This window comes from Bos mutus, chromosome 13 (genome assembly GCF_027580195.1).
Source record: "Bos mutus isolate GX-2022 chromosome 13, NWIPB_WYAK_1.1, whole genome shotgun sequence".
NCBI classification, from domain to species: domain Eukaryota; kingdom Metazoa; phylum Chordata; class Mammalia; order Artiodactyla; family Bovidae; genus Bos; species Bos mutus.
The window spans coordinates 21,321,640-21,345,649 of NC_091629.1; the positions used below are offsets into that span (position 1 = coordinate 21,321,640).

The window sequence follows — 24,010 nt, forward strand, 5'->3', positions numbered from 1 at the left end:
GCAATTATCCTTCTAAGAATTAACCAAGGCTCAATCAATAGAAATCTTTGTTGAATCACTCCTGCCGCATCTTTTACCCCAAGCGTGTGAATTACTGTCCACGAATGAAGCCAAGTTAGAGGAAACAAGAGTCCAGGGGTAGAGACAGAGAGGCTGAATTTAAAAGAGTTTAAAGACACTTGTTGAATTCTGCATTTGGGGTGGTGATGGGGTCTGAGATCACACATTCCTGAACTTTTCAGTCAAGCAGGCCAAAGACATCTTTTTTTAAAAAAGCCACTTTGATGGTATTTATGCCTTTGCAACTGAAAAATCCCCATGTTAGCTCTCTGATTTCTAAATCCCTTGTGAAACAAATACCTTCAGCCCTGGAGGCTGACCTGAAGACTTCTTTGATTCTCTGTCCTTCTGCTGAGCTGGCCAGGAAGTGCTGGTGTTATGCTCAGACTTCCAGGCCAAGGGCTTTTGTTTGGGACTACTGCACAGTCCAGTTACTCTACTTCTAAGAGTGTCCCAGAGGGCTGCAAGATACTTTTGGATAAACAGTGAAGGCAAGCAGCCTGGGACTACTGAATCTTAGCTACCCATCCATCCGTCCATCCATTTATCCATCCATCTGCCCACCATCCATCCATCCGTCCATCGTCCATCCATCTGCCTATCATCCACCATCCATCCATCCATCCATCATCCAGCATTCATTAATTGCCATCTCTTACAGAATGAGAGAGATACTGTCTTTACCCACTGAGAGCTCCGAGTCATCTAGAATTCAGAAGGAAACACTTTCCGACTGTGGCCCGTCAGCACCAGCCTTCGGCAGTCAGTCATCACAACAGAGAAGTAGTTGACCACCTAGGCAGTGTCCCCTTAATTTCAGGATTAAGGGACAGGTCTGTTTCACCCCAAACCTCTTTCTGTGTGGACAGCTGAGTCTACTATTCGTGCCGCTAACGGAAGTCTTTTAAAATAAAATTTATTTTTTATAAGTAAATTTACTCGTTGTTAAACTCTAAACAGAATTTTTCTTGACAGCAGTTTTTTTCTTCTTTTAGTATTTGGAGGTAGGACTACTTTATTTTTTTCAAATACTGAAGTATAGTTGATTTACAGTGCTGTGCCAATCTCTGCAAATCAGCAAAGTGCCTCAGTTATACACATATACACATTCGTTTCCATTATGGTTTATTGCAGGATACTGAATATTGCCCCCTGTGCTGTACATTAGGATCTTGTTGTTTATCCACTCTAAATGTAGTAGTTTGCATCTACCAACCCCAGATTCCCAGCCCGTCCCTCTCCCCTCCACCCTTGGCAACCACAACTCTGTTCTCTATCTGACAGCAGGTTGTGATGGTGGCTGCAAGGGAAAGGTGGATAGCACGTGATTACAAGTGGGTACCTAAGTAGCCAGGGTGTCAAGGGGAAAACAGGGCGGATTCAGGAGTGTTCACATCACTGGTTCCCTGGGTGGCTCTGCTCCAGTCTCTCTCTCTTCTCCAGCCAGAAGTCAATTCATCCAGTACAACTCCTCCACTTATTGAAAGAAACCTACGTTGGCAGATTACAGTGAGGTTGACCCATATTTTCAGCAGCTAACTCTGGGGATTCTCTACCTCCATTTAACCACCTGTCCATCTAACCATTATACCATTCTTGCAATCAGGTATCCAACTATCACAGTATTACTATCAGTCACCCATTAACCATTAGTCATTCTATCCAATTACTCATTCAAATACCCATCCATACATTTAGCCACTCATTCACCTACTTAACCCTCCATCCATCTTTCCATCTCACCGTGCAACCGTTCATTCATCCAGACAAGCATCCACCCATCCACCTCACCATCTCACCATTTGGTCATCAATTCAGGTATCTATCCAATCATCCAACCACTCATAGTCTATATAACCATCTATCTAGTCATCCCAAGTGTTATCCACCCATTTGTTCATCCATTCTCCAATCACATAACCAGCCACCTACCCACCCAACTATTTAAACATCTATTCATCCATTTTTACAAATATTCCATTCACCCAGCCAATTACCTTACTATGATTTCAATTATACTTCCATCCTTCTTTCTACCTCGTCTATAGTTCAGTTCAGTCGCTCAGTTGTATCCGACTCTTTGCAACCCCATGGACTGCAGCATGCCAGGCTTCCCTGTCCATCACCAACTCCCGGAGCTTGCTCAAACTCATGTCCATTGAGTCAGTGATGCCATCCAACCATCTCATCTCTGTCATCCCCGTCTCCTCCTACCTTCTATCTTTCCCAGCATCAGGCTCTTTTCCAATGAGTCAGTTCTTTGCATCAGGTGGCCAAAGTATTAGAGTTTCAGCTTCACCATCAGTCCTTCCAATGAACACTCAGGACTGATACCTTTAGGATGGACTAGTTGCAGTCCATGGGACTCTCAAGAGTCTTCTCCAACATCACACTTCAAAGGCATCAATTCTTTGGCGCTCAGCTTTCTTTATGGTCCAACTCTCACATCCATACATGACCACTGGGAAAACCACAGCTTTGATTAGGTGGACCTTTGGTGGCAAAGTAATGTCTCTGCTTTTTAATATGCTGTGTCGGTTTTTCATAGGAACCTCATCTATAATGGGATTCCAATTTGTGTTAGCATCCATTCTGTGGATTGATTCCAAGAATATCATTCCATGCTTGATTTTGGGGGAAACAGAAATGAAACAAACAGCACCTGCCCCCAGGGAGCTCAGCGCCTAGCGAGGAGTCTACTCACTGTTGGTAATGGCTTCCTATGTATCAGATTCTAGCTCTGCGACTCCAATCATCAGGTCGTTTTCCCATCTCCGCTGACATGGATGCCAGTCAATTGAAGACCCTGGATTTCACCAACATGAATAGAAGGAGGAGCTTATACTTAGGCTTGCATCCAATCAAATGGATCCAGGCTCTGCTGGGAACTCTGTGGGCAGCATCAGAGCTCAAGATGTCCTTGGAACTCCTCTGATGTCCCTTCCTGTTTCCTACACCGAATCCTCGGTTCATCCCCTGGAAAACAAACTCCTACCATTGGCATGGAGATTAGTTCTACTTCCATGCTGCTGCTGCTGTTAAGTCGCTTCAGTCGTGTCTGACTCTGTGCGACCCCATAAGATGGCAGCTCACCAGGCTCCCCTGTCCCTGGGATTCTCCAGGCAAGAACACTGGAGTGGGTTGCCACTTCCTTCTCCAATGCATGGAAGTGAAAAGTGAAAGTGAATGAAAAGTGAAAGTGAAGTCACTCAGTCATGTCTGACTGCTCGAGACCCCATGGACTGCAGCCTATCAGGCTCCTCCGTCTATGGGACTTTCCAGGCAAGAGTACTGGAGTGGGTTGCCATTGCCTTCTCCATAGCACCCCCCAAATTCTTTTAGCAGTAGCTCACTGATTCCTCCTCTGGGGAACCAGCTCTCTCCAACTTTCTGCTCATGAGAGATTGAACCCTAAATCCAGCTCCATGGGTAGCTCATGACTCAGGTTTGGCCAATGAGACACAATCCTGGGGCTCTTGTTGGAACCTCAAGGCAGAAGCAGCTCTTTCTACTGGTGTGGTTTTGCTGAAAGATTCTTGGAGCCATTTTTGCCACAACAGGGAAGAGCCTGCCTGAGAAGTAAAACCACCCAGGAGAAAGTCACTCAACCACCAGGACCCATGCTTGGTTTGGGGGGAAACGTGAAACAAACGGCACCTGCCCCCAGGGAGCTCCGCGCCTATCTCACTGTCGGTGATGGCTTTCTGTGTATCAGATTCTAGCTCTGAGACTCCATCATCAGGTCGTTTCCCCATCTCCACTATAGGATCCAGCTATGCCTGAAGACATATATGGACTAAAGTTCCTGGAGATGCTTTGTTTTTTGGCTTAAGCCAATTTGAGTTGGATTTTATACTTCTGCAGTGAAAGAGGAAAAGACCAACATATTCAGAAGCCGCAAAGGTGGTCATCAAGTAGTGACACCCTACCCCACTTCAAAATGTAAACGTGGTTTTATTTAATGCCTCTTTCCGTCGCAAAATACCACCTCCTCCCCAGGGTCCCCTCTTCCCAGAAAACAAGATGGCAGCGTAAGGCACGCGCACTGTCCGCATGATGTCAGGTTAGGTTCTTAAACACAAAATAAGCCAGTCTTCCCCACAGCCCCGAATCGTCTCCTTCACTAGTCCCCCCAAACCACAACTCGGAGCAGAGAGGCTTCGATTAGAACTGTGCACCACCAAACATTGCCAGCTGAGAAAACAAAAAAAACAACAGCTAAGAAAACCATCAACACAGGTACAAGAGCATAATAGCGGAGTAATGAGATTAGTCCATAAATTAAAGTGGGGAAAAAAAAAAAGCCTGTTCCCTTCTCATCACCAGCCCTCCCCCGAATCAGCAATTCCTTGCTTTTGTTCTGTGAGTCTTGCAGAAAAGTCTGGACTCTGAGCCAGCCCTCTTCCCCAAAGTTAAATATTCCAAAGCCACTGCTGGGTGCTCTGTTTCTCAGGACCCACGATGGGACTGAAAGGACAGCTTCTGAGATGGTCACTGGACACCTCCTGGCTGCAGGGACCCTGCCCGGTGTCCAGCATCTGGCGGGGGCGGCGGGGAAAGCCAGGGGCCTGGGCTGGTGGGCTGCATCTCTGACGGCAGGTGGCGAGGCCGCGGGTGCTGCTATAAATACTCCAGCTCCAGGGCGTGCCTCAGCGCCTCCAGGTCTGCGTGGCAGGATACCCTCCAGAAAGGCATGTTGTGCTGGAACACAGAACCGCAGACTCATGGTTACGGCTCTGCTGGCACCTCCTGCAGCCCCGCTGGATCCCATGCCTGTGGCGAGAGCCTCAGAAGTCACCAAGTCAACACATCATGGTGGACCCCACCACCCACCGATGTGATCAGTACCCACCGGTCTGGTCATCCTTTCTATTTCTTTGGAGCCTGTTATTTATTTATTTTTTGGCTTTGCCCAGTGTCCTGGGGAAATCTTTGTTCCCCAACAGCGATGGAACCTGTGTCCCCTGTACTGGGAGTGTGGCGTTTTAATCCCTGGACTACCAGGGGAGTCCCCTTCTGCGCCTGTTCTGATGCCTTATCCTGTACTGTCTGACATGTGGACTGACTGGCTCCTTTCCCCTCCATTGGGACCACTGTGGTCTTGATGTGCTGAAAGTGATGGTCGCTCAGTTGTGTCTGACTCTGTGACTTCACGAACTATAGCCTGTCAGGCTCCTCTGTCCATGGAATTCTCCAGGTAAGAATACTGGAGTGGGTTGCCATTCCCTTTTCCAGGGGATCTTCATGACCCAGGGATCAAACCCGAGTTTCCTATACTGCAGGCGGATTCTTTACCGTCTGAGCCACCAGGGAAGCGGTGCACAGACATGGCATCAATCACACAGCAGGAAAGCGATTCTGTCTTAAAAATGTGTTCTCAATCATGATATTCCAGACAGAAAGTCTTGGCCAGATGCTACAGTGTCTTCAACCCCTCCCTGACACTCACTAATTTCCATGTGAACAGACAGGGCTGGTCCCAGAGACTGTTTTTATCTTTTCTTTACAGCAGGCGATGCTTGCTCTCTGTTACTGTCACGCAATGAGGTTTTTCATTTTAAACATAAGCGCGCTGACTGAAAGGGAAACGTGAAGTAGATAACAGGACAGGCAGCATGCAGATACAGTAGAAGTAATTGGTGTAAAAGAAGTGCTATGTTGACTACGGAAAGAAATCACTCATGTGAAAGGAGAAATCTATGAAACACTTCCATAGTGTGAAGGTTAAATGTTTAAGACTGTCCTTGTCAGAGCTCTGTTCTGCCGTCATTAGCTGGGTGACCGTAAGTGATTTACTCCGCTGCTTGTCTGAAAAATGGGGATAATACTTGCTGTATACCATGTCTATCTTGTTTTACAAATGAGGAGACTGGGGCACACAGAGATTCTGTCTGACTCCAGAGAAAAAACTTGACTGCGTGTTCATCACCAGATGAACTAAAGCTGATGCCTGTCCAATAGCTGTGCTCCTCCTTTCTACTTCCAGAACCCTGAATTTGGCAGCACTGTGCCAGAGACGTAAGTAAGGGGTGAATTATGATTACATAAGTCAGCTATGACAACCCCAACCCTGTTTGTCAGGGATCTGTCCTGTATCCCACTTGACTTGTGAGCCACTGAAGCCAATGAGGAAGTTGGCTGGGGGCATCTGGGAAAGATTTTCCTCAGGGTTAGAGATAACTACCTGAGAACTCTTTTCTCCTTACATTCCCTTTTCATTTGAATGCTGGCATGTTAGTATGTGATGTCGGGAGCTGTGGCAGCTGTTTTGAGATCATGAGGCAACATAGCAGAAATGAAAAAGCCAAAGATGATTAGAAAGGTAGAGCAAAATGATGGAAAGGGATACTTGGTGAGTTTTTGGACCCACTGCAACAACCTAGGGTACACCTACTTCTAATCTTGTTAGGTGAGGAAGTGTTTAAGTCTTCATTACAGCTAAAAGATACTGAGCCTCCTCAAGATGGTCACTGACCTTCAGTTATTTACTGAATGAACAGGGGGTGCCTGATGAACATATGTGAATGCCCCAGTTCCGTGGTGGGTGTACTGCCCTGTGAGGTTTTTTGCCCACAGAGTAGAAATTATACAAGTGTCCTTTTGGTTCCAGGAGCACAATAAACCCTTTCCTGCCTCTGGGGGGTCTGCACTTTTGATAGCTGGGTCAGGGCAGGTGTCTCCGGAGGGGTGACATTTAAGTAGGCCCCAGAGAATGCGAAGGCAGAGGCCATGCAAATGTCGGGGGGAGGTAGTCAAGGCTGAAGACACAGCAAGTGCAAAGGCCCCGAGGAGGGTCTGAGCTTGGAAGGTCATGTTCACTGCTGCCTAGCATGCCTCTTGGCCCACAGTGGGCACTTAATATTCGTGGAATGAAAGAAAAAAGGAAGGGAGGGAGAAGAAAAGGGAAGAAGAGTTTTTCAAAGCTAAGTTCTCAATGGACACATCTTTTTCTCTTTTGCCCAAAGGAAGCAAAAAATGATCCATCGTGGGCAACAGATGCCATCTCTTTAATGCCTTTCAGCCCCCCGCCCCTCCCCTCAGCCTGGCTGAGCCTTTCATTCTCTGCAAAGATGGATGTTGGTGGCTGCCTGACCAATCCACTCCCTCCTTAAACAATGTAATTTATTTTTCTGGGAGGAAATGAGCAAAGGGGAAGAGATTGTCTCAGCAGCCTCCCTCCCAGGCCTGGTGGCTGCAGAGCCTGGGTGGATTTATCACTTGTGGAGAGGTGGAGACAAATGACCCGCTAAAATGGAGATATTAACAACACTGTCAGCTGAGACAGCCGAAGCCCCCGTCCTGTCGCCGTATTTCACGCTGCTCAGGTGTCCGGCGGCCTGGGCTAATGAGGCCCATCCATCAGGCCAGGAGAGCTGCTGGCGCACAGAGCTGCTCATTAACATGCTGGGGCTGCTGCTTCAGACACTGGTGGGCATTTTCAGGGGAGCTTGGCGTATGGGGGTGGTGTGCCCTAGTCTTCTTTGGTGGACTCCACTCTCTTCTGACCAGCTCGGGGGTGCGGAACGACGGTGTTTGAAACTCCTAAGTCCGCCTCCTTCCTACCAGGAGTTTGGCACAAAACACGTAGCAGTTTACATGACCAGCTGTGTGAACTTAAGTAAGTTAATTAACCTCTCTGAGTCTCAAACAGGTCCTCTATAAAATGAAGTGGGGTGGTACCCACTTTGTGGGGGGAGGGGCTTGGAGGATTAAATAAAATGATGACATCAGTAATAAAGAGTAGTGGGTAACCAACCTGGACAGCATATTAAAAAGCAGAGACATTACCAACAAAGGTCTGTCTAGTCAAAGCTATGGTTTTTCCAGTGGTCATGTATGGATGTGAGAGTTGGACTATAAAGAAAGCTGAGCACTGAAGAATTGATGGTTTTGAACTGTGGTGTTGGAGAAGACTCTTGAGAGTCCCTTGGACTGCAAGAAGATCTAACCAGTCCATCCTAAAGGAGATCAGTCTGAATATTCATTGGAAGGACTGATGCTGAAGCTGAAACTCCAGTGTTTTGTCCAACTGATACGAAGAACTGACTCATTGGAAAGAACCGACTCTTTCCCTGAGGCTGGGAAAGATTGAAGGCAGGAGGGGAAGGGGATGACAGAGGATGAGATGGTTGGATGGCATCACCGACTCAATGGACATGAGTTTGAGTACACTCCGGGAGTTGGTGATGGACAGGGAGGCCTGGCATGTTGCAGTCCATGGGGTCGCAAAGAGTCAGACACGACTGAGCAACTGAACTGAACTGAAGGCTGGGATGAGTTACAGCCCCGCCACCTGCCGGCTGTGATGGAGACTGCTGGCTGGCTCCCTACCTCCATTCTCTCCTTCTCTCTCAGAAAATGTTCCTTCCTTGTTTTCTTCCTTTTCTTCGTTTCTTTCCTTGCTAGGCAGGAGTGGCTGAGAATCAAGGCTACATCTTCCAGCTCGCTTTGTGGCAAGGTGTGACTTTCTGACTCAAAAATCCGTCCAATAGGATTTGAGCAGCCGTGATGTCGACCTGTATCTTCTGTGCTCTTAAAGGGCCGGGAAGTCCTCCCCTCCGCCCTCGCCTTGATTTTCCTGGTGGGGGCAATGCAGACGTGGAGGGGAGAGAAGCGGTCTGTGTGGTAAGAGCAGTACTAGGACTGGCAGAGCAACGAGACGGAAGGGGCCTGGGCCCCTGGTGCTGGCCCCGCCCTTTGGGCAGCTAACGGGAGAAAGAGTCGGCTTTCCGCTCTTGAAGCTGCCAGCCGGCATCTCTGGCGTCGCAAACTCCGCTGAACAAAACCTGGCCCTGCTGGGGACTACCTTACCCACTCCCTCGGCCTGGATTCAGTGACACTTGCTCCTGTGGACTTTGCCCAAACAAGACACTGGGGTGAGTTTTTGTTATGTGGGCAGATTTTGTTTTTTTTCTTATTTAAGCTATTTTATTGTGAAGTTGCTCAGTCGTGTGTGACTCTGTGCAGTCCCATGGACGTTAGCTTAGCAGGCTCCTCCGTCCGTGGAATTTTCCAGGCAAGAGTACTGGAGTGGCTTGCCATTTCCTTCTGGGATTTGAACCCTGGTCTCCCACATTGCAGGCGGACGCTTTACCCTCTGAGCCACCAGGGAAGTTCAAGCTATTTTATTAGATACCTGCAAGTTGTATGGATGTGAGAGTTGGACTGTGAAGAAAGCTGAGCGCTGAAGAATTGATGCTTTTGAACTGTGGTGTTGGAGAGGACTCTTGAGAGTCCCTTGGACTGCAATGAAGTCCAACCAGTCCATCCTAAAGGAGATCAGTCCTGGGTGTTCATTGGAAGGACTGATGCTAAAGCTGAAACTCCAATACTTTGGCCTCCTCATGCGAAGAGTTGACTCATTGGAAAAGACCCTGATGCTGGGAGGGATTGGGGGCAGGAGGAGAAGGGGACGACAGAGGATGAGATGGCTGGATGGCATCACCGACTCAATGGACGTGAGTTTGGGTGAACTCCGGGAGTTGGTGATGGACAGGGAGGCCTTGCGTGCTGTGGTTCATGGGGTCGCAAAGAGTCAGACACGACTGAGCGACTGAATTGAACTGAACTGAAGTTTAGCTCAAATGAATACTTCTATATTTCTAATTTTTTAGTAATGACTTTCACCTTAAAATCCATTTCTTTGATATTAATACAGCTGTACTGGCTTTCATTGTTAGTATACATATGAACACTTTTTCTGTATTTTTCAACTGTTCTCTATATTAGGAATCTTTCACATTCAGCCAGCTTAAAAAAAAAAAAAACTGTCAGAAAATCACTGACTTTGAAATTGTGCTTCATTCCCATTTATTGTGATGACATTTGGCTTTTTTTTATATCAGTTTACTTTTTTTTTTTAATCAGACTTCTCCTGTTTTCTTTGATAAACTTCTTTGCCTTATTTTAAAAAATGTATTTATCTTTGGCTGCGTTGGGTCTTCATTGCCATGAGGGCTTTTCTCTAGCTGAAGGGGCAGGGGCTACTCTTCAGGTGTGGTGTTCAGGCTTCTCATTGCAGTGGCTTCTATTGTCAACCACGGTCTCAGGGCAAGTGGACTCAGTAGGTAAGGCTCCTGTGCTAGAACACAGGCTCAGCAGTTTTGATGCATGGGCTCAGTTGCTCTGTGGCATGTGGGATCCTCCCGGACCAGGGATCGAATCTGTATCTCCTGCATTGGCAGGTGGATTCTTTACCACTGACCCACCAGGGAAACCCCCTCTTCTTTGCTTATTTTTAATTAGATTCTTTGCTCAATTCATCTTCCCTCTTTGTTATGTGCAAATTCGGACTCCTGTTTCCTTTCTCTTCTGGCTCCCCTGAAGAGAGACCCTCCTCTGAATTTCTGAAGATGGCTTTAGCTTTCTCCCGCAGCCCCAGGGAGTAGTAACTTTGGGCTATTGAGTAGTAGCTTTGGGCTACTGAGGGCTAACTCTGCACGGTTCCTCTGCTGGCCCCCCTGGTGTTTGTTCTCTGCAGGTGTGATGGATTAAAAAGGCAGCTCAGAGAGGGTTGCCACTGGCTGAAGGCCACACAGCCAACAATGGCAGAGCTGGGATTTAGGGCAAAATACGCTCCCCTAGCCACCTGTTTCTGTGAGAGCCAGGTGGCTGTAGGGTGAGGCGAGGGAGGTGCCAGGGACACAGAGTTGAAAGAGGCACCTCCAGGACTTCCCTGGAGGTCCAGTGGTTAAGACTCTGCGCTTCCACTGCACAGGGCATGGGTTCGATCCCTGCTTGGAGAACTAAGATCTCAAAAAAAAAAAAAAAAGGACTCCTTTAGTTTATCAAGAGGCATCTCTGTCAGCTCCCCCTCCTCCTGGCTCTCTAAGGGAGGGTGACCCTAGACTAACAGTTCTCAAAGCAGCAGCCTGCCCCCTAGGAGTGACTGTGTGAGTTTTGACTGTTGTCATGATTGGGGGGCACTACACGTGGGGCAGGTGCCTGCTTCATCCCACACACCTTAGACTTGAATGATTTTCAAATGTTCTGCCAGATATTTAAGTATAAACCCATTCATAATAACCTGAATGGAGACCCTTAACTCCACTTTGCCACATAAATAGAGTATCTTTCACATGCTTTTAATAAACGTTTTCCAGGGCTGCAATTACTGTGTGAACTGGGGAAGCCTATATTTTGTTTTACTCCGAGCCTAACCACGGGTTGCTCTGCAGTTTGGAGCAATCACGTGACGGCCGCAGCAGCTCGATGGCTTTGTGAGTGGCTGAGACTGCACATGCGTGTCCTCCTGCATTTGCTGGGCTGCATCCTCAGTGACAGCACTTCTGGGTGCAAGGCTCTGTGCTCAAACATTTACCTACTGGAGCACATGTTATTGTGAGTATAAATACGTGTGTGTGCTCAGTCGTGTCCAACTCTTTGCGACCCTATAGACCGTAGCCCGCCAGGCTCCTCTGTGCATGGGATTCTCCAGGCAAGAATACTGGAGTGGGTTGCCGTGCCCTCCTCCAGGGGACCTTCCTGACCCAGGGATCGACCTTGTGTCTCTCACGTCTCCTGCATTAGCAGGTGGATTCTTTACCACTATCGCCACCTGAGGAACCCTTGAGTACAAATGACCTTCCCTTATTTCATTAAAAAAAATTTTTTTTGATGTAGACCATTTTTAAACTCTTTATTGAATCTGTTACCAGATGCTGCTGCTTTACGTTTTGGTCTTGAGACATGTGGGATCTTAGCCCCCTGTGGATAGAATCTGCGCCCCCAGCACTGGAAGGCGAAGTCTTAACCCCCGGACCACCAGGGAGGCCCCGCCCTTATCTCTCTCTCTATCACTGGATGTTGATCTCCAGGACGCTATGGTTTTTTTTTTCTTTTAAAATTTTCCTGGGGCAGGCCATTATGGTTTTAAGGGGCTTTTATTATCCATTAGTATTTCATTTCAGGATAGTAAATAATCATTTCAAAACATTTGCTCAGTCAGTTCAGTCGCTCAGTCCGACTCTTTGTGACCCCATGGACTGCAGCACACCAGGCCTCCCTGTCAATCACCAACTCCCGGAATCTACTCAAACTCATGTCCATTGAGTCGGTGATGCCATCCAACCATCTCATCCTCTGTCATCCCCTCCTTCCGCCTTCAATCTTTTCCAACATCAGGGTCTCTTCAAATGAGATGCTTACTCCTTCGAAGGAAAGTTATGACCAAACTAGACAGCATATTAAAAGGCAGAGACATTACTTTGCCAACAAAGGTCCATCTAGTCAAGGCTATGGTTTTCCCAGTAGTCATGTATAGATGTGAGAGTTGGACTATAAGGAAACCTGAGCGCCGAAGAATTGATGCAACTGCAGTGTTAGAGAAGACTCTTGAGAGTCCCTTGAACTGCAAGGAGATCCAACCAGTCCATCGAGATCAGTCCTGAATATTCATTGGAAGGACTGACGCTGAAGCCGAAACTCCAATACTTTGGCCACTTGATGCGAAGAGCTGACTCATTTGAAGACGTTTGAAAACATCTGCTACACTGTCCTAAGAAATGCCCTTTGACGTGAGAAGGCAAGTAAACAGCAGTGACTGCTCCATGGACTTCCTTGTCATTCTCCAGGTGAGAACCAGAGGGCGGGTAGGGAGGTGCCCACAGCCAGAGGCCTAAGCAGGTTCTCAGTCTGCTTCTATCAGAGTTAAAGTTTATTTTGATCGCTGTCACATGCTTGGGCAGAAGTTCTCAGTTAGATCTGAACTTGGAAAAGGGGCTCTAGACTCCCCCTCCCACCCCAGAAGTGGGCTTCAGGTAGGTTCACCAGAGACCAGCTCTTGACCTGGCACACCGGTCCTGGATTCATGTGATAATTCATGAGGTTCACACCACTGTTTTGGTCATATCCTGGTGTAGCATCCATATCAGTTAGCTCACTTGCTCAGTTGTGTCCGACTCTTTGTGACCCTATGGACTGCAGCATGCCAGGCTTCCCTGTCCATCACCAGCTCCCGGAACTTGCTTCAACACATATACATTAAGTCGGTGATGCCATCCAACCATCTCATCCTCTGTCGTCCCCTTCTCCTGCCTTCAATCTTTCCCAGCATCAGGGTCTTTTCAAATGAGTCAGCTCTTCACATCAGGTGGCCAAAGTATTGGAGTTTCAGCTTCAACATCAGTCCTCCCAATGAATATTCAGGACTGATCTCCTTTAGGATGGACTGACTGGTTCTCCTTGCAGCCCAAGGGACTCTCAAGAGTCTTCTCCAACACCACATTTCAAAAGCATCAATTCTTCGGTGCTCAGCTTTTTTCATGGTCACCCCGATAGCTATGATTAATATTTTCTCCTCTAAATTGAATGTAAGCCATGCCATGTGGTGTGTGGGATCTCACTTCCCTGACCAGGGATCAAACCTATGTCCCTGCATTGGGAGTGTGGAGTCTTGGCCACTGGAGGGCCAGTGGTAAGGACAGCCAGGTAAAGAAGTCCCTCAAAATCAGTTCATTTTTAAAGTTAAAGAAATCTGCTTTAAAAAGAAGTACTCAGAGTAAAAGCTGAAGTCCCTCTGAAGGCCCAAGGCACCTCCACGACTGCACCTCCCTGACCCTCCGTGCCCTTTGCTTGGTGCATCCCTGAGGCCACCCCACCTCTCTGCAGGAAGCTCCAGCCTTCGGACCTTTGAACTCCTTGGTTCCTCTCCCAAAATTCCCTCCCTCTGATGCTCACTTCATCAGAGGGAAAAGTTACTTTTGAACTGTGGTGTTGGAGAAGACTCTTGAGAGTCCCTTGAACTGCAAGGAGATCCAACCAGTCCATCCTAAAGGAGATCAGTCCTGAATATTCATTGGGAGGACTGATGCTGAAGCTGACACTCCAACACTTTGGCCACCTGATGCAAAGAATGGACTCATTAGAAAAGACCCTGATGCTGGGAAAGATTGAAGGAGGAGGCGAAGGGGATGACAGAGGAAGAGGTGGTTGGATGGTGTCACTGACTCAATGGACATGAGTTTGAGTGAACTCCGGGAGCTGGTGATGGACAGGGAAGCCTGGCATGCTGCAGTCCATGCAAAGAGTCGGACACAAGTGAGCGACTGAACTAACGGATGCTCACTTGGCTTACTTCCTCTCCTCCCACCTCTGCTCGGCTGTCACCTCGCAGCCAGGCCGGCCTTGATCACCACATACACTCCTAGCCTGCCCCCCCCAGCGCCGCCTTTGTTTTCCACTCCCCACTTTACTTTTCTCCCAAGCTCTGGTGGTCATCTGACACGCTTGTTACACTTAGGTGCTGACTGCTTGTCCCCAGGCTGTGAGCTGAGTGAGGGGTGAGACGGTCCGTGTGTTCTGCTCACTGCCCAGGCACAGCGCCTGCAAGAGAGGCCACACACAGTAGGTGCTCAGCTAACGGAGCTTGCACTCCAGGTGGAGGGTCGGTGATGCAGCCACGAGTCACAAAGGTAACTCTTTCATGACAAGAGGGGATACGGCCTTGGAGGAGGAATATGGAGAGCTGGGGGAGGGAAGTGCGGGCAGGCTTCACTGAGCTGGAAGGTCGGAGTGGGAGCTGGGAGGGAAATCCTCCTCTGGAGGGAGGCTGAGGCGGGAAAAGGATGAATCAGGAAGAGTAAGGGGAGGAGCAAGGAAGGGAAAGGGAGGAACCTTCCAGGAGGCTGGACCAGTATATGCAAAGCCTTCTAAGCTTCCCCTCTCCCAAGCCCGTCTCAGGACCTTCCATCTTCTTGTGGGTTTCATCCACTGAGACCCTAAACATTTTTGCATTTCCTTAGAATCTGTTTCTGAGACAGGAAGGGGGAATTCAGATCCCCCAAATTAAGCTCTGTGACATTAACAATCCACTTCCCAGGCCTCTGGGTGGGGGGGGCGGCAGGCTCTCTGGGATGCTGTCGACAGGTCCAGACCCCAGACTTTAGCAGCTGTTTCTTTTCCAAGAACAGAGCTACGGCCACCAGAACCCCCCTGCCTGTCTCCTCATGGGCCTGAGATCACAAAAGCAGGATTTTCTTTTTTATTAGCTTAATGCTGTCTTTATTAACTGGGAAGGGTTCCTGGAACATATGATCAGTGAGTATTAAATAAAACACACACGTGCACCAGCTCCCCCACCAGCCTGCCCTGACGGAGGGTCTCTGGGCTCCTGAGCAGTTGTCCCAGAAACAATGCAAGGCTACCAGGGGTGGCAGCCAAAGGCACGGAGGGGGGATTTGCAGAAGGAAATGACTCAGGATGCTTCTGCGATTTCTGAGTGGGAGTGGACCAGTGACCAAAGAGCCTGGAAAGGAGACAGGCTCAACAGAGGAGGGGGAAGCAGCCTGAGAGCTGCGTGGAGGAAGTACCTTTTTGGCTCCCTGCTCCTCTTCCACTCCATCGCCGATCACGATGTAGACGGCCTTTCTGCCAAACCTCTGCATTATCCTCTCGAAGCAGCTCTCCTTCCCTGCATGCATGGAAGGAAAGGGAGATGCTCGGTGAGGACCTGGGGCTGCGGTGAATAATCACCACTAGTTAAGAGCTTACTTTGTGCAGCCGTCTTCCTAAGGACCTGGGATGAATCATTTCATCCTTGAGCAAACCTGGAGGTGTCCCTGTCCCCAGGCGACAGGACAACAAGACAGAGGCCCAGAGTGGTTAAGAGGCTGGTCCACGGGGACCCAGCAGAAAGGCAGAACAGGGGTTTGAAACACGCTCTGGTGTCTGTGCAGCTGTCCGGTGTAAGAGCGATGGACCCGTTTTACAGATTAGACGTGAAGCCCCGAGAGGTGAGGTGATCTGCCCAGGGTCCCAGGGTTAGGAAGCAGAAGTATCGGGCTTCACGTGTCCGAAGATGGGCAGCCTGGTGCCAGGGTGGCCCTCATGTGATTCCCTGGTTTGTTTTTCTCTTGCTTCGTGTAGATGATCATCTTTTCATGTTTTCCTTCGTCCCAGGTGGCCAGGCAGCAACATCAATCCTGGCACACTGAATTCAGATCTTAGCTCGACCTGACCTCGTCGGCAAGTTTAGGAACTACCATCATAACGAGAAGCGTTCTAATCGTGACAGCTGTGACTCTATGCTGGCGCCTGCTGAGCGCTTCACCTATATCAGCATTTCTCAGCCTCGGTGCTCCTGACGTTTTGGGCTGGCTAATTTCTTTGCCACCCTGAGCACTGAAGGATATCCAGTGCCATCTCTGGTCTAGAACTTTAGTAAAGGCTCTGCTCTAAGGAAATGCTTCCAAAGTATATATTATAAATTGATTTTTTCTCCAAAACAAAACACAGGTAAAAATATCTCATCAAAAACATCTTAACTAGATTTTGTATTATTATACATTTTTAGGTGATACACACACACACACACACACACACTAATCAAGACACAGTGTCCCTCTACCCCTACCCCAGAAAAACCAATATTACTTGTCCTGATGACAAATGCTGCTGTTCATTTTTAGTTACTGAATTCTCTTATTTGATGAAAGCTCTGAGCCTAAGGTGTTTTATCTGTTAATAAGGGAGATCAGCAAATATGAAAGAGTTGTTGAAACAGGATAACACTAAATTGAGACACTTCTTGAAAGAGCATTAAAAAATCAACAGTCTTCTGTGTGGTTCAAAGTTGGGTTATTCAATGTACTACCTAAAATAAAACCACCTCATGTACCATCCTGGGGTGGGAAATGTTTTCCTATTCTTCCTTAGTAATAGAATTTCCCAAGTTTTACCCGGGCTTGCTGCTGCTACTGCTGCTAAGTCGCTTCAGTCGTGTCCGACTCTGTGCGACCCCATAGACGGCAGCCCAACAGGCTTCCTCGTCCCTGGGATTCTCCAGGCAAGAATACTGGAGTAGGTTGCCATTTCCTTCTCCAATGCATGAAAGTGAAAAGTGAAAGTGAAGTCGCTCAGTCGTGTCCGACTCTTAGCGACCCCATGGACTTAGCTATGGTCATTTAGCTATGGACTACATTTCCCAGATTCCCTGGCAACTAGTTGTGGCCACGTGACTAAGCTAGGCCAATAGATGAGTAGAAGTAAACCCCGCCCCCAGTGTTATTTTTACAATACTGGCGGTGTATCACCCCTTCCTCTTTTCTCCCTTCCCATAAGCTAGAATAACAATATGGCAGATTCTGATTTGACCATATACATGAGAATAAAATTAGAAGGGATGATGATGGGAAAAATGGGGAGAACCTTGCTTCCTGGATGAGTATGAACAGAATCACCCCATCAGCCTGGATCACTCGCCTTTGGTCTGTTTGACCTCTGAGAGAACTTAGCTTTGGCCCTAATGTAATTAGGGTCTTCCCAAAGGTGGGGCTAGAGGTAAAGAACCTGCCTGCCAATGCAGGAGACAAAAGAGATGAGGGTTCGATCCCTGGGTCAGGAAGATCCCCTAGAGGAGGGCATGGCAACCCACTCCAGTATTCTTGCCTGGAGAATCCCATGGACAGAAAAGCCTGGTCGGCTGTGGTCCACAGGGTTGCAAAGAGTCAGACATGACTGAAGCGACTTAGCACACACACACACGCACTAATGTAATTAAACCCTTGTATTTGCGGGTATTTGTTAATAGCAGCTTTGTGCATATCTTACTAATACACTTTGGAAAACTGCAAAACTAAGCAATTTCTCTAGAAGCAGAGGTTATGAGGGTGGTTTGGGGAATTTGGTCATGCCTCGGACAAATTCTGTAACTTCCCTGGTGTCATTAAACCTCTCATCCCGGCAGGCAAAGTCGACCTTATGCTCCCCCTGTAGGTGCAGGTTCCCCTACCTGTCTTGGTTGCACTGTAGATGTTCTCAATAGGAAACACAGAACCCAATCCGTACAGCAGGACTTTGGCCAGGGCAGGAATTAGTTGAGTGGTGGTGACCAGCACGTTGACACAATTGGGCCTGAGGACAAAGAAGACTGTGGGTCAGAACTCCAGGATAGCACAAGGAGTTTAGTAGCTGAGCCTGGAGTTGGTGGGAATTCTGGTGCGGTTTGGAGGCTCTGGCCAAGTCATCTTCAGGTGAGGGTGGATGGAGCTCCAGGATCCTCCCACCATTCCTCTCTTTTAAGCCTCCTGACGCATTACAATTGAATACAAGTATAATACTTCTATTTACAAAGCAAATGTTTATTGCAAGGGTCACTAAAATAGCTGCAGGGACCTGCTGGAAACGTACCTGAGCGGTACAGAACAAGTGTGGGAGAGCAGGGAGACGTGAGGCCTGGCATAAGGACTGGAAAGCACGTGCGAGTTCTGACACCTGACATCCTCAAAACCTTTCGGTTCTGGATTAACCTTCCCTGTCTTTGGGGCCAAGTGTGTATCAGACAAAATGCATCAGTAGAGTGGATTCAGCTCACGGGCTGCCATTTTGTAACCATTCATATGTTGGGTCACAAGAATTCTGATGTTGGTACAGAGTAAGTTGTTCTCTGCTGCAGGTGATTTTTTTTTTTTTAAGAGTAAGAGGCAATTTATTAGGAGGCCTAGAATGAAACTGGACTCCCCTGACCTCACTAAGGGCCCACCAGATAAACTGGGGCATTCTATAAAATGGTTTTCACCAGGCGATGTTGTGGCTGCACGGTATTGTGGGCAAGAGTGGACGGGAGAAGACAGACCTACGGACCAAAGTCTTTAGCTCTGCTGGCCCTGACTGAGTCTCTGCAGCTATCTGCTCATCTATGGGACAAGGTGTCCATGGTGCCTGGTACATCCCAGCTTTATCAAATGTCTGGAAAGTGTGCCAGGGAGAATTTGGAGAGTTCGATTGTCCCAGTGTGGACGTGAAGGGGCCACCAGCCTTGAATGGGAGAAAGTTCAGCACACAAAGAGAAATGGGGGCTCCCACCTACCGGGAATTGATGAGGTTTAGTGCCTTCAGAGAGTGGGTCAGCCAGAGGTCAGTCAGAGCTTCCAGCTCGGCTCTGAGCTGTAGCCAGGTCTCTCTTTTGGGAGCTCCTATCAAGCCTGTGGACAAAGCAAAAAAACATACAGTTATCATTTTAGAGGTCTGGGGAAGTAGGGTGACAGAAAGGGAGTCTAGCTACTGTACTTTGAGGTTTCAAGTCAGGTGACACCCAAGGACAACTTCAGTCCAGTGACCTAAATTTTATTTTGAGATTGACTGATAGGCTCAATGGATGGATGGATTGATCATTCACTGCCTCCCAGATGCTGACTTATTAAGCATTTTCTCTTTACATCCTGTATCTTGCTCTTTTCCAGACACACTTACTGAAACCTTTAGGATGCTGCTGTCTACAGTGACTCCTGGGTTGGCGGCTGCAGCCCCCACTGGGCTGGTTCTGTGATGCAGAAATAGCTGAGGGCGGGGCAGCAGGAAGGGGCTGCGTACCGGTGTTCTGCCAGCCGCCAGCTCCTTGCCTGTTGATACATCAGATAATTTCCCCTGAGCTGACTGGAAAGCAGAACAGCCCGACAGAAGCCCTGAGCATTTCCTGGGGCTTAACTTGGATGAGGACCCGAGGGCCTCTGTTGGCTGACTCGGTCCCTGTCACCCCTACTCCAAGCACACCTGCTTCCCTCCATCTGTGTGCAGAGATGGGTGAGCAGGCAGGGCTGACCACAAAGCTCTCTGCTTCCTTCCTGCAGCTGACAGGCTTGGGTGTGAGAGGCCGTGAAGTGTGGGCAGAGGTGGAGAAGTCACCGGCCCAGGACTGGCTCTGCCGCCTGGGCTGTGAGACTCTCTGACCGCAGTTTCCACCTTGGTACAACATGCGTGATAAAAACTGATACCTGGCTTCCCTGGTGGCTCAGTGGTGAAGAATCCGCCTACCAGTGTGGGAGACAAAGGTTCGATCCCTGATTTGGGAAGATTCCACATGCCACGAGGCAACTAAGCCCATGCGCCACCAACTACTGAGCCTGTGCTCGAGAGGCTGGGAGCCGCAGCTACTGAAGCCCACACGCCCTAGAGCCGGTGCTCTGCAACAGAAGCCACTGCCGTGAGAAGCCCCTGCATCACAACGCGAGAGCTGCCCCCTGCTCTCTGCAACTAGAGAAAAAGCCCGTGCAGCAACGAAGACCCAGCACAGGCCAAAAGAAATAATAGAAAAATTATTTAAAAGAAAGTTGTTACAGAGGTGTTGTGAAGAGCAAAAAAGCTATTAGACAAAAAAGCCTTCATAACAGAGCCTCGCATGGAGGAAATGCTCAATAAACATTCGCTGTTGCCAGGACTGCAGCCTCAGACAAGGCAGAAAATCTGTCCTGAAGGACTGATGCTCTACCCGCAGAAAGCAAACAGAGAAGAATCTAAAAGACAGCGAAACTGAAAGGAACCAGTGATAAATGCTACTGTTTACTGAGTGCCTGCTGCATTCCAGGCACAGTCCTGCCTTTTGTATGCATTAACAACAAACCTTTCAGTCACCAGGGAAGCAGAATTATTTTTATCCCCATTTCACAGACTTAAGAAACTAAGGCTCAGGGAGTTAGAAAGTTGCAGCGCTAGGACTAGAAGTGGATTCTGTCCAGTTGGAGACCCTGAATTCTTCCCGGGACTCGACTCTTTCCAGGAATGGGGTCAAGGTGTAGACGGCAGATTCTATTATCCGCCTACTCAAATCTAATTCCCTTTACCGGCCAGTAGCTGGTTAGAGACGTCGTGATAATCAAAAACATCCCCATGTACCTCCCGGGGAAGAAGCAGCCTCACCTGTTAAGAATCAAAGGCCTAGAGAATTCCAGAAATATTGATCAAGGGCCTGGTCATTGGTGAACCCACCCTGCCTCCAGCCCCTTCCAGGTTTCTTGTTCAGTGTGATAAACCAATGCTCTCCTGCCACTGAAGCTGGTGGCTTTCACGACTTGGCCGCACAGTAGAATTGCGCAGGGAACTCAGTAAGTCCCGAAGCCAAGCGGCAGCCAGGCCAAGAAAAGCAGAAGGGGAAATTCCTCAGGGGGTTCCAATATGAGCCAAGCTTGCGAACCAGTGTTTTCACGAATCACCTGGGAATCTTGTTAAAGACACAGATCTGACTCAGTTGCCTTGGGAGGGGCCTGGGTGTCTACAATTCTCACCAGCTCCCAGGTGATGCTCATGTGGCTGCTCCAGGGGCCACAATCTGAGTAGTGAGGGCTGAAGCCTGTGGCCCTCAAGCTTTCAACAAGCATCAGAATCACCTGGAGGGCCAGTCAAGATACAGAGGACCAGGCCCACCCCAGAGCTCCAATCTGACAGGTTTGAGGTGGGGGCCAGAGAATGCATTTCCAACAAGCCTCCCGGTGACCCTGATGCTGCTGGTCCAAGGACCAGAGGTGGAGAACCACGGCGGGGCCGGAGGCGTGATCATGCACGGGCAGGACATGTCATCGCTTCCTCAGCTTCCCCAGACCCAAAGTGGGGGTGACGAGATCATAGTGCCCTCTCCCAGAGGGCGTCATGAGGGCCACCCCGGGTGAGCTAGGGTCTGCGGGCCTCTCGGAGCCTGGCGCCGCGCAGGTGGGATGTGAGTGACAGCATCCATTCTTGATGAATTCCCTTGGGTCCGGGGGTGCGCCCGGGGCCCAGGCAGGCAGACCCTCCGAGCGCCCTCTCCCCGGCCCGCTCACCACCGACGTTGTTCTTGTAGGTGTTGTACATCTCCTTCACCCGCCGGTAGCGGAAGGCCAGCTTCCTCATCCAGTCCACGCCGCCGTGCACGCCGGAGCCCAGGCACAGGTTGGCTCCCGGGGCCGAACTGTGGAAGCCATCGGCGGAGAAGTTGTAGGTGCTGGGGAGACGGCAGAGGGAGAAGAGACAGCGTTATTGCGGGGAGGTGGGAGCTTCTCACCAGGAGACTCGTGGGTGGGCTTATGTTTGCCTGTGTCCCCGAACGTGCGAGGATGCTCTGAGTATCTGCGTTCTGGGAGAAGCAGGATCAGAGCTTGCATTAACTTCCCAAACAACGGTGGCATCCTGTGCTCGTGCCCAGTCGGCATCCATTCTCTTTCCTTCTGGTATCAAAGAACATCTCTGTTTTCTTTTTCCTTTTTTTGAGGGGCAGTCATTCTGTTCCCTGCATGCAGTGCAAGCCAAGGAAAGCCTCTCTCCCCCCACTTTGGAATCTGAAGCTGGAAAGGCAATTCCAAAAAAGTGGTTGGCCTCGGTTCACCCCGAGAGAAGAGTCCAGAAGAAAATACCAGTGAGCTCTTGATACTTTGATCCCCAAATCTGCCCTGCCTCACATGCCTCGAAAGGCCTGGTGGCTAACCCTTTCTTCCTCTGCTGTGAGCATCTCTGTGTCTTTCCATAGGCATTCCCCACGCTAATTTTATCTTTTAAACTAGGCAGAGTCACACTTCTCTGGTGGTCCAGTGGTTGGGAATCCACTTGCCAGTGTGGGGGACACAGGTTCAGTCTCTGGTCCCAGAAGATCCCATGTGCTATAGAGCAGCTAAGCCCCCCAGGCCACAACTACTGAGCCCGCAGTCTAGAGCCTGTGCTCCGCAACAAGAGAAGCCACCTCAGTGAGAAGCCTGCGCTCTGCAAGGAGTAGCCCCTGCTTGCCCCAAGTGGAGAAAGTCTGTGCACAGCGCTGAAGCCAAAAAAAGAAAAAATCAGGCAGAGTTGATTGCTGGTACTTTGTAGATAGAACCCTCCGTCAGCATGAAGCATGCCCTGGGGACATGTCAGAGCATCACAGGAAGTTAATGACAGGAGTGCCAGCTGGGAACCAGAAGGGGGAACTGTGGGCGATTTGTCACCTACAGCAGCTAGAGCGTGAGAAGGAAAACCCCAGGTCTCATGGAACACCATTTTCTTTCCCTCCACCGGAAGCCTGGTACAGGTCTGCAAAATCATGGGACGTCACAAGGCAATATGTGGACCAAAAACTTCCACAGTGAAGGTCTCTTCAGAGAGAAAAAGCCTGGGTGTGGTGTGGGGAGCAGTTCAGCGTGGTACCAGGGCCTCTCAATGGCGGCGGGGGCAGCTGGCTGACGTTTTTCTCTTCCTATTATTTTGTTGTTTCTGGATTATCTGTGATGGGTTAAGGGTGGAGATGTGATGCACTAGGAATGAAACAACACTGGGGAATTGTACCCTAGGTATCCCCAGTTCAACACAAGTGCTGCGGCAGAGAAAAGGGAATTTGGAAGTGGGAAGTGCTGGGTCATTCTCTCCTGTGCGTGGGGCTCAGCCTGAATATCAAACTGGCGACAACAAAACCCTTGCAGGATCCACAGAGATGCCTTACGTGATGCCTCAAATTTGAAATCAGATTTCACCACTGGGGCAGGCGGCCCAGGAGGACACTGAGCAGGGTGACTTAATGTGAAAGGGCTCAGCTGCAGACGCAGGGATTCTCTCCAGAGGAGGCTGGATGGACAATCCCAGAGATACCAATGGGCTGACACAAGCTGTTCTTCAGACAAATTCTTGCCCATATGGCCATAAACACACACACATTCACCTGGGTCATTTTTCACAGACATTTGTGAGTGTGTACAAGATTAGAAGCAAGTAAGTCATAATATCAGCAAGTGGTGAGTTGGAGATGGTAGATTCGAATAGGGGTAATCACAGTCTCTGCTCTGCTTTTTACTGAATTACTCAGATTTAAATAGATGAGGAATTCCCTGGTGGTTCAGTGGTTAGGATTCCATGCTTTCACTGTTGAGGGTGTGGGTTCAATCCCTGGTCAGCGAACTAAGATCTCCTAAGCTGTGTAGCATGACCAAAAAAAAAAGAAAAAAGAAAAATACAGATTGTGTGTAATTAGCTTGTTCGACCACTAGCTTGATAACATGGTATTTAACATCGTAACTTCTGAGATCTTGAGAACATTACTAAAAAATGTCTTCTGCCTGGAGATAAAATGTGGCTGTTCTAACAACTTGTTTGCATGACTCTGGTCCCAGAGCTGACACCTGCATCTCCCAGACGCTCTCGGGTTAACCCGCCCACCGCTGCTCTGTGTAGCACAGACTCCTCCCCACCGTTCCTGAACCGCAAGGGAGCCTCCCCAGCGGGTCTGGCGCAATGGATTCTGGCC

The 24,010-nt window shown here is 49.0% G+C and overlaps 1 protein-coding gene across 7 annotated transcripts in view; it reads right to left on the reverse strand.

Moving 5' to 3' along the window:
- The window catches only part of EYA2 (EYA transcriptional coactivator and phosphatase 2), a 266,855-nt gene continuing 242,845 nt past the window's right edge, over nucleotides 1–24,010 (reverse strand). For 3 of the 7 annotated variants that reach the window (XM_070381091.1, XM_070381090.1, XM_070381089.1), the window contains 5 exons: nucleotides 21,588–21,748; nucleotides 18,866–18,980; nucleotides 17,789–17,910; nucleotides 15,369–15,469; nucleotides 1–4,761 (listed from right to left, as the gene is read on the reverse strand). In XM_070381091.1, the coding sequence (XP_070237192.1) occupies nucleotides 4,681–4,761; nucleotides 15,369–15,469; nucleotides 17,789–17,910; nucleotides 18,866–18,980; nucleotides 21,588–21,748 (580 nt within the window). In that variant the 3' untranslated portion in view covers nucleotides 1–4,680. The remainder of the gene's footprint in view (nucleotides 4,762–15,368; nucleotides 15,470–17,788; nucleotides 17,911–18,865; nucleotides 18,981–21,587; nucleotides 21,749–24,010) is intronic. The other 4 variants (XM_070381088.1, XM_070381086.1, XM_070381087.1 and 1 more) reach the window with 2 other exon arrangements.